The 9,858-nt window shown below is 41.9% G+C and overlaps 2 protein-coding genes across 3 annotated transcripts; both read right to left on the bottom strand.

Moving 5' to 3' along the window:
• Positions 1-254: 254 nt before the first annotated feature.
• On the bottom strand, positions 255-7,278 carry LOC125232714. The gene is made up of 4 exons (XM_048138475.1): positions 7,134-7,278; positions 2,014-2,054; positions 1,180-1,318; positions 255-755 (listed from the first exon to the last, which is right to left on the bottom strand). Exons 1-4 carry the CDS (start codon positions 7,153-7,155, stop codon positions 544-546), a joined length of 414 nt encoding a protein of 137 aa, XP_047994432.1. The 5' UTR covers positions 7,156-7,278; the 3' UTR covers positions 255-543.
• Positions 7,279-8,031: 753 nt separating this feature from the next.
• LOC125232701 lies at positions 8,032-9,710 on the bottom strand. Of its 2 annotated transcripts, none has more exons than XM_048138468.1 (4): positions 9,511-9,710; positions 9,381-9,418; positions 8,768-8,909; positions 8,032-8,375 (listed from the first exon to the last, which is right to left on the bottom strand). In XM_048138468.1, the coding sequence occupies exons 2-4, from the start codon at positions 9,411-9,413 to the stop codon at positions 8,152-8,154; spliced, it is 399 nt and encodes a 132-aa protein (XP_047994425.1). In that variant the 5' UTR covers positions 9,414-9,418; positions 9,511-9,710; the 3' UTR covers positions 8,032-8,151. The 2 variants fall into 2 exon arrangements, with proteins under 2 accessions (XP_047994425.1, XP_047994416.1); XM_048138459.1 differs by having other exon boundaries at positions 9,515-9,710.
• Positions 9,711-9,858: the final 148 nt, after the last annotated feature.

Below are 9,858 nucleotides of genomic sequence, written 5' to 3'. Positions count from 1 at the left end.
AATAAATAAAAATTTAAAAATTAGTCAAAAATACAGCTGAGGATCTGGGTTATTGCGGATCACATCGAAGGGTTCTACATACTCACACTGGACGATCACAAGGCCAAATTTACGGGGTATATTTAAAGGCGGGTTTGCCATACCATTTGTTAGTCAAGTAAGTAAGTAAATAAGTAAGGTGAGCGGAGGTTTAGTTACAATATCTTATCTGAATATATTTTTTTAGGGTGCTGGATCATTACGAGCCTAAAAAATCGTAGTGAGCTCAATGGGTCAGGTACCTTATTTATGTTATGTTTTTCAAATTGATAATATATCGATTAATGATTAAAAATAAAATATGATATGAACTATCATATGCGCTAGCAATAGTGGTGTTTGAAATCGGCGCACAGTTTCTTTTGAATGCAAATTATTAATTTGTTGAAACGTCTTAATAACTATGTTTGATATGTATACAAAGACTTTAATTTTGATACATATTTCATTATCAAACGTTTCATCTACTGTGAAAGTTTCTCGCTTTAAATAACCTTCCTCCTTTTAAATGTTGTTTGAAGAGTATTTTTGGACATCATTTGCATCCTCTTCATCGACATTGTTCTCATCGTGTTTTGCATGGTAATCATCTGCTTCAGGAGTCCACTGTTCTGAGTCCAGTAAGTGAACAGCTTCTGTCTCCTCTGTAACGCTTTCCGTAGCCTCTGAAACTTCGTCTTCTGTACAAGGACTTGTTACAGTTATTAGTTCGAAATCTGCAAAAAAATGCCAATTGTGACAAACCAAGGAAGCTTATACCCATTACCTTTTAAATTTAAACTAATCCAATATGCAGACATGACAAAAATATTTTGCAAAAATGCAGACATACAATATTTTCTAAATAATAGTAAAATGTAAATCATGGAATCATGAATCATATATGCACTGAAAAAATTCTGTGTGCGAATTTAGTTTTCAAATTGATGTTTCAAAGTTAATAAAAAGATTAAACGGTGTTAAGAATGTACTCGTAATTATCGCTACTATATATTTCTTCGACACTATATATTATTTAAAATTAGTTTCGAAGTGGAAATCAGACAAAAATGCTGCCCGTCGTGCTGACACGACTGTGCCAGTTAGCAGTGGTCACTCACTATCCTGCTGAAGACGTACTACTCATGTGGGGATTCCTACTTGTGCCGTGGTCGCAGTTGTACTCGTGCAGGTCACAAGCGTCGAGGAAGAGGCGGACGGTGCGGCCGTCGTCGTCGACGCCGCGAGCCTCGGAGCCGTCGTGCTGACACGACTGTGCCAGGGAACAGTGGTCACTATCCTGCAGAAGGAATTTTTGTTTGTTGGCTACTCTTTGGAGTGGTTGAGGCCGTTGAGGTAAATAAACGCCGTCGTGATTTTGTCCTATTGAGCGAAAGTCAAAAGGTTCGCCGAATTTCCTCGAGAACTGGCTAAACATGACGTCCTATGTAGATTAAAATTTGGATAATTTTCAGGATCAAATTTTAGTAATATTTCAGCAACCAATGCCAAAATGTAAAAAAACTGTTTCATACATTTTTGCTGGTCTGTCGTTGAAAGTTGTTGTTGATGGTCCTAAGACTCCTAAGATCTTTATACCTCCGGGATGCCTCCAAAATATTTGCCCACGCCTTTCTGTTTTAACCAACCGCCTTAACCTCACTTCGGGTTAATTACTGCTGGTGGTTAAATAAAATATTCTGTATTTATGTGTATAAATACAGGTACAAGTTCCAGTACTTGACCAGTGCCCCAGTAGATGCCACTTTCAATCTTAAGTCATTGTGATTAAACCTCACAGCAGACCCTTTAGCAAAACTAGCCTTGTCGCGCGCGAGTCCATAATACTTGAAGTCGCGCTTGGTGTATGGACTCGCGCGCGACAAGGCAAGTTGTGCTAAAGGGGCAGCCGGGGCAGGTGTCATCTATTGTGCATTAGCGTGTCGAGCACTGGTTCTTTATACCTTGTAAAATAAATCTTCCATAATTATTTACATTTAGCACATGCGCCTGAGTCCAACTCCAAATGGTCATGACTGAAAAATAAACGACAAAAATGTGTTGTATTAAACCCAATATCAGAGTAGTCCTTTCAACTTGATCCATTAATTCAAAATTTCATTTTATTATTCATACATATGTATTTTACAATATACTCGTAAGTTTCTAAATTCACTAAAGCAATAAAATCTCATTTTATCCATTAAATAATATTCGTTCAAAGACAAATGAAACAACGTTTCCATTCAAATAGTGATAGCCTCATTAAAAGTTAAGATTAGGAATGTACCTACTCATATGTACACTTAGAGATAAAACTTCACATGGGTAGTTAGCGAATAAAGTATTAGGTGCAGGATAAATTACTTAAGTCAGGTTAAGACGCAAATTATTGCAGCCTGCCTGTAAAACACTTGATTGTTACGAGTATTGGCGATAACAGAGCAAACAAACAAACTTTGCTTAGTTTGGGGCTAAATTGATCTGTGTAGTTACACTAGGTGCTGTCACGGGGGTGCGCTTCACATCACCTGCGGAGGAAGCGACGCAGTGGGATGGCTCCGCTCGGTGATCGGAAGAGGAGAGATCGGCGGGCGGCGCCTGAAGTCGTGGCTGCTAAAGATCTGCCGAAGCCGGTCAAGATGGCCTGGCGTACGGCGATCGATGGCAGCCAGGACGTGTCGCTGGCTCTGCGGGTGATGCAGAGGCGCAACCCTAAACTCCGCACCGACGAGTGGAAGGTGGTCGACACCGTGATGTCGGAGCTGAACACCAGGCGCATCGTTCTGATGGACCAGGTGTCAGCTGACGTCATCAGGGAGGCCGGCTACGTTCTTCACTCGGGGCTCGACACCAGCCACTTCAAGCTCCTGGAGACGGGGAAGGAGCGTGAGCATGAAGAGGCTGGGGTGGAGCCCGGCGCGGACGGGGGGGAGGGGGACTCGGCGGCCGACGAGGCTGCGGGCGCCGCGGGGGCTGCGACGGGGGAGGCCCCGGAGCGGGACGCGCCACCTGGCGCTCCTGCGGAGGTGGCTCGGGACCGGTCAGAGGCGGGGGAAGTAGTGCTAGTCGGGGAGAGTTTCGCCGGGCTGCGCTGGACCCGAGAGTCGTCACCGATCTTATCGGTGGCGGGCTCGGAGGACCTGTGCGGTCTGGAGGAACTCTACCTGGAGGGCACCACTTCGCCCATGTCCTGCGACAACACGGTCCAGGAGGCGGCCGCTGATCTCAGCACCGTCAAACACTAACCGCCGTAATGGAGGGGCTAAGGTGTGTACAAATAAACTTACAACACAATAAGGCCGCCACTGCCCTTCTGGCTAGGCAGCTAAAAAGCGACAAGTTCGACATTGCTCTTATTCAAGAACCATATATTTACAAGGGAGAGATAAGAGGCTTAAATGGTACTGGCGGGACGATACTGTATATCTGCCCCGAGAGTAATATGAGGACATGTATTTATGTTAAAACCGGCATTGATGCTATGCTTCTAAATGCTTTCTGTTCCAGGGATCTGACCACGGTCAAGATCCTGAATAAAGGGGGTAAGGCACTAGTCATCTCATCAGCCTACCTTCCCTATGAGGCGGCGGATCCCATCACCACACAACTGCGGGATCTTGCTGACTACGGCAGCCGGGCGAACACTGACCTGATCATCGGCTGCGATGCGAACGCACACCGCGTCATCTGGGGAAGCTCGGATGTCAACAGAAGAGGAGAGAAGGTACTGGAATTCCTGGTAAGCTCTTCACTACAACTCTTAAATAAAGGCAATGAGCCGACATTCGTCAATGCTAGGCGAGGTGAGGTCATTGATATAACGCTAGCGTCCAACAACGCAAGTAATAAAGTTAGTTCATGGCATGTCTCTGGGGAGATTTCTTTATCGGACCATAGATATATATGCTTTAGGTATACCACTAAAATCAAAGTAGAAGTTATACTAAAACGGAATCCCAGGAATACCAACTGGTTATCGTTCAAGGACGACCTCAAGGTGGACCTGGGAAACCCTAATGGTAAGCTAAACTCTATTATTGACATAGAACTTGAAAATGACAAAATAGGGCAAGCCGTCCATACGGCTTGGACAAATAACTGCCCGGAAAAGAAAATCCTGGCGAAGAAGGTACCCTGGTGGAATCCGGAGATAGCAAAACTCAGGAAAGAAACCAGGGCTATCTTTAACGATGCCAAAAGAAGTAATGATTTTGAGCTCTACGCGCGAAAACTCACAGAATACAGCAAGGCAGTGAGGAAAGCGAAAAGGAAAGCGTGGAAAAACCACTGCGATCGGTTCCATTCCGGAAGGCATGAGACTCACGAAGGCGTTAGCCACAACGAAGGCAGTCCCACTCACCTCTATCAGAAGGAGTGATGGTTGAATGACTGAAACGGGGCTAGAGACCCTCAAGGTGATGTGTGCCACACACTTTCCAGGCTCGATAATAAATCAGAGTGCACCAGACGATGAACCAATTAGTGTTACGGAACAGTGTACTCGCACGACCAGACATAATTGGGACACGTCAAAAAAGGTAGTAGACCACAACAAAATACAATGGGCATTATCGACATTTCAGCCGTATAAAGCCCCGGGGCCAGATGGCATCTACCCCATACTACTACGAGAGGGCGCTAACGTACTTATACCCCACTTGAGTAGACTGTACAAAGCGTGTATTGCCTTCGGACATGTACCACGTGCATGGAGGTTAGTAAAGGTAACATACTTGCCCAAACCAGGCAAAGCAGATTACACAGAAGCCAAATCATATAGGCCCATAAGTCTATCATCATTTCTCCTTAAAACGCTGGAGAAACTGGTGGACAGACACATCAGGGATGGTCCGCTTAAGAGACATCCACGACACCGCTTGCAATGCGCATACCAGTCGGGCAAGTCCACGGAGACAGCACTACACCTGGTGACAACTAGAGCGGAGCAGGCCATAGAAAACAAAGAACTATGTCTTGCTGCATTTCTGGATGTCGAAGGTGCCTTTGATCGCACCACATATGGTGCAATTAATAATGCTGCACTCAAACATGGCATAGAACCTACCATCTGCCGCTGGATAGGTAATATGTTGAACAGCCGGCTAATTAAGTCCTCCCTTATGGGGAAAGAATTACTAGCCACAGCAACAAAAGGTTGTCCACAAGGTGGGGTTCTCTCTCCGACTCTATGGAGCCTGGTAGTGAACTCACTTTTGGAAGAACTAAATAAGGGCCCAGTATATACAGTGGGTTATGCAGATGATTTAGTGATACTCATAAACGGGAAATTCCCGGGAACGGTGTCAGAAATCATGAATACAGCACTGAGGCAAGTGGAGAGGTGGTGTAACCACCAACAACTCTCCATCAATCCAGGCAAAACAGTGGTAGTACCGTTTACCAGGAAAAGGGCCCTTACTGACATGGAGCAACTAAGGCTCTATGGAAGGGTACTTGAACTTTCCAATGAAGTGAAATATCTAGGGGTAACACTAGATAAAGAACTGAACTGGAAAAGACACGTCGAACTGACCACAGCCAAGGCACTTAGAGTGTTTGGAATGTGCAGGTCAGCTTACGGCAAAACATGGGGTTTAAACCCAAAGGTACTAAGGTGGATCTACACCATGATGGTGAGACCTATAATCCTGTACGGAAGCCTGGCCTGGTGGCCAAGGACATTACTGAGCACATGCAAGGATGTCCTCATGAAGGTACAAAGGACAGCATGCATGGCTATAACGGGTGCGTTCAGAACGACGCCAACAGCAGCATTGGAGGTACTATTGGATCTCCCGCCGCTACATCTAGTGATACAGTCTGAGGCACTGAAATCGCTACACCGGCTGGCTTTAACAGGCCTCTGGAGCGATAGCATGCCGAAGACTAAACACACAAGCATGAAATACAACAATTCTATGGGAAGGCTGATGAGTATGGGCTGCGACAAAATGCAACCGAAATTCATCTTCCACAAAAACTTCAAAACCAAAGTCCATACTAGAGCCGAATGGAAGGAGGGTCTGGAAACACCCACCCCTGATGACAACACCATCATCTGGTATACAGACGGGTCCAAGATGGCATCTAGTACGGGCGCAGGCATTTATGCAAATGACTACAGTGGTAGTATCAGCATGGGCAATTATGCCACGGTCTTCCAAGCCGAGACATATGCAATAATTGCCTGTGTACATGAGAATATAGTTAGACAAATCCAAGATAAGACTATCTATATACTCAGCGACAGTCAAGCGGCACTCAAAGCCTTCACATCGCCCAGAGTTACCTCTAGACTGGTATTAAACGGCATCCAAGCTCTCAACAAGCTTGGAAGGCAAAACAAGGTGCAACTGGTATGGATACCGGGGCACGAAGGCTTCATTGGCAATGAAAACGCTGATGAACTTGCCAAGGCTGGATCTGAAGACAACTTCATAGGTCCGGAACCTTATGTGGGCCTTTCACAAGGAACCATCAAAACGGCTATGAAAGACCAAACAAAGGCCAGTCACCAAAAAGAGTGGGATGCCCTGGTTGGTCTGAAGCACTCAAAGCTCTTTATGCAGAGGGTAGACTCTGGATGGAGCAAAAAGCTAGGGAAGCTAGGCAAAAGACAACTCCAAATTATAACGGGGGTGTTCACAGGCCATTACGGGGTCAAAGGAATTTTGGCCAAGATGGGACACGCCGACAACACTGATTGTCGCATGTGTGGCGAAGAGGAAGAGACCGTCAGACATTTAATGTGTGAATGTCACGCCCTCGCCAGACAAAGAATGAAGAACTTTGGAGCAGGCTACCTGGCACCGAAGGACTTCAGAGAGCTATCCATGAGCCTCATCATCCGATACGTGGAGATGGTCGAGAAGCTCCTGAATAGCTGAAGGATCTTAGGATCGTAGGGGGTAATTGCACAAAAGATCCCGATGGGTCGAAGTGTATCCGTAAGGGCCCCCGCAGATTTAAGATAAGATAAGATAAGATCTGTGTAAGGTGTCCCCAATATTTATATTTATTTATAAAGGCTATTGAAGCAAGTACTGACTGAAAGTCGCTTTGTCTAACTAAAAGTAGCTAAACATAGTAGAATTGTCATTTATTGTACTTACTGGTAATAACGGTCTGTATCATTGCTTGCTGTACAAATGTTTTTGTTATTACGTTCGTTTGCAGTCAATGCATCTTAGGATATAATTGGTATAAAAGGTGAAAAAAATTATAAATATAACATTTCTAAGATACAAAAACTACTTTGGGTTTTTTCGGTTTGCGTGGTGATATTACGTTTTCTCATGCATTCTACTGATAATAAAAATACAATCAAACATAAGTTATTGAGAAAGCCGTAAAAGTTATTTCAACGCTTTGCCTGCAATTTTATAACGACATTGTGTAGAATAAAATAAATATTTGCATAAAACTTAATATCTTGAATCTTGTTTTTGGGTTGTGACGATGTAATTATGAGAAATTATATTTTACCTTCATTATAGTTTTCAAACTATCGAATTATCGATCGTCTTTTCAAAGAAGTTTGTTTTCTTTTTAGAATCTTGTGTTAAAGTAAGACTAAGCTAAGTCGGCAACGATTTTTATAGACCAACCTGAGCAAGGGTTAAGTAAACGTCACAATTTCAAAGAGGTTCCTTCCACGTTTAAAATAACATTCACTGTTTTGCACCAATGCAGCCCCGCTGCCTAAAACGCTGCCAAATAAGTTTGGTATGACTCTACCTCTATGAGCAGTCGGAGAACGGTTAGGCCCCAAGAAGTGTTAGTATGGGAGTCTAAGACCCTTCCTCATCATCACACATGACGGCTTTGCTACACTGGAATACCTACTCTTAGAGCGTTTAGTTCAGTTCAGCAGAGCAGTCTCAACCTGATCTGGATGTGTGAAGTCAATAAGACCGGGAGTCTACGAGTGGTCTATGAATGTATAAGAAAAATGTACATAAAACGTCTTCTGGGTTAGGCTATATACTAACACGTAATAAATACTTTACCAATTTATAACATTGTATTTCTTAGAGTAAAAGCAATTTAATAAGTTTTGTTCTCGACAAGACCTTAACTACATTTAGCTGTGCGACATAAAGGTTTTTTCCTCAATGTTTCTTCTACGTATTATCCTTTTCTCAATCTCCTCTTCTTATTACTAAGTTCCAAAATCCCTCGTTGTTTTTTTCGGTCATGTTTAACATTTTTCTTTGATGTCTTGTTTGGACTTTTTGATGACTTTCGTATCCCAAGAAGTAATTTAGACAATCTCGTATATTCTTCAGATTCATCTACTCTGACCGCACAGTTTGACTTTCCTGTGTCGGGATGTTCGATGCAGGGCCTGTAACCTGTATTAAAAAGGTATTCAATTAATCCTACCGACTGCGCCATTTAATATTTGGATTTACAATAAACAACAACAATATAGGTATAGTTCGGTCTAATAATGATTTGTTTACCTGTTGAATGATACTTAAACGTTCATATCAAGATCAAAGTAAACTAGCCAAACTATACATTAAATCCTTAAAAATACGTATTTTATAAGTTAAACATAAACAACCGAAAGCTTTTAATTAACGCTTGACGCGTGACTGTTGTAATTAACGCTTTTAATATAAAAAAAATTGTAGTTATTGTGACTTTGCCAGACTCGTTGTTGTAAAACACCCTCTTGACATTATTTATAAAGTTAATAAAATATAGAGTCATTCATTCAATAATAGGAGACATTTCTTACTAGTTTTGTGGTCACAGTTATACTCGTGCGCGTCGCAAGTGTCGAGGAAGAGGCGAGCGGTACGGTTGTCCGGCGCTATGCCGTACACAGGTACACCGTCGTGTATGCAAGACACTGCCAGTGCGCAGTGGTCTAATTCGTCCTTTGACAACCAAAGATTTCATAAGTTTCATCTCAGAAAGGAAGTGAGGCGAATATTATTTTATTTTTTGTCTGGAACGCTTTTCGGTGAATTTAGTGAGATGGTCGATAATCCTGGTTGGATTTAGTATGGGTACTTACTTATATATCGTTAGGAGAATACTAAGATACTACAAATCTTTGAATTTGTAGGACTTGATCGAGAGTTGTAGTAGGTGGCGATCACAAAAGATCGGTAATGGTCTCATTGATACATAAGGCGCTATGAAGCCTTACATAGCCCCTAACAAAGAAGAAGAACGTGTATCAAATATAGTGTGGATGGGCCGATATTTATGTAATTTTTATAAAGGTCCTTTAAAAAGAAAAAAAAATATATAGTGTGGATCTATTCTTATTTGAAAAAATAAGTTTAATACACACTGTTAACACCATAAAGGTTTTGTGCGAGTTGTAAAGATGTGATATTTACTTTTAAATGAGTAGAAGCCCAGCGAAAAATCATAAAAGCTGAAAAAAATATAAAATGCGAATATTTAAATGCGAACATTTACGGAAAAAATTTAATGTAGAAAAAATCATTTACATAAGTATGTACTTACTTACCAATTGTTATCCTCTGTATCATAATATATATTTTTGGGTACTGTGCTTTTCTTGAAACATTTTTTTATTCAACTTAAAAATACAATCTTCATTAAATTTGTATTCGACTGAATCATGAAAACATTATTATAACTGTAATTATTAGCATAATTCACCGATATTCTACTAAAATAACCAACACATTGCACACGTTTGAGTTTTGAAATACTTTTTATGGCTATATGCGTAGAAAAGCCGACTATAAAAGTAAGAACATAATAACAAGGTAAGATGTAATATTTCATCGTTGTAAATAAATCTACCAAATAACTAGTTTTTTAATTATTACATTTTAATTTTCTAAA

Source organism: Leguminivora glycinivorella, chromosome 1, assembly GCF_023078275.1.
Source record: "Leguminivora glycinivorella isolate SPB_JAAS2020 chromosome 1, LegGlyc_1.1, whole genome shotgun sequence".
In the NCBI taxonomy this organism is placed as follows: Eukaryota; Metazoa; Arthropoda; class Insecta; order Lepidoptera; family Tortricidae; genus Leguminivora; species Leguminivora glycinivorella.
Note: the sequence above shows the minus strand (reverse complement) of the source record. Positions and strands in the feature narration are given on the sequence as shown.

Bases quoted from the DNA above. Each gene is read 5' to 3' on its own strand.
- LOC125232714 (XM_048138475.1), bottom strand. From the start codon at position 7,155: ATGATACAGACCGTTATTACCA. The intron at 2,055-7,133 runs GTAAGTACAATA...TTTATTTTTCAG, and splicing joins GATACAGACCGTTATTACCA to TCATGACCATTTGGAGTTGG. The intron at 1,319-2,013 runs GTAAATAATTAT...TTCCTTCTGCAG, and splicing joins CTCAGGCGCATGTGCTAAAT to GATAGTGACCACTGTTCCCT.
- LOC125232701 (XM_048138459.1), bottom strand. From the start codon at position 9,536: ATGATACAGAGGATAACAATTG. The intron at 9,419-9,514 runs GTAAGTAAGTAC...TATTTTTTTCAG, and splicing joins GATACAGAGGATAACAATTG to CTTTTATGATTTTTCGCTGG. The intron at 8,910-9,380 runs GTAAATATCACA...TGGTTGTCAAAG, and splicing joins GGGCTTCTACTCATTTAAAA to GACGAATTAGACCACTGCGC.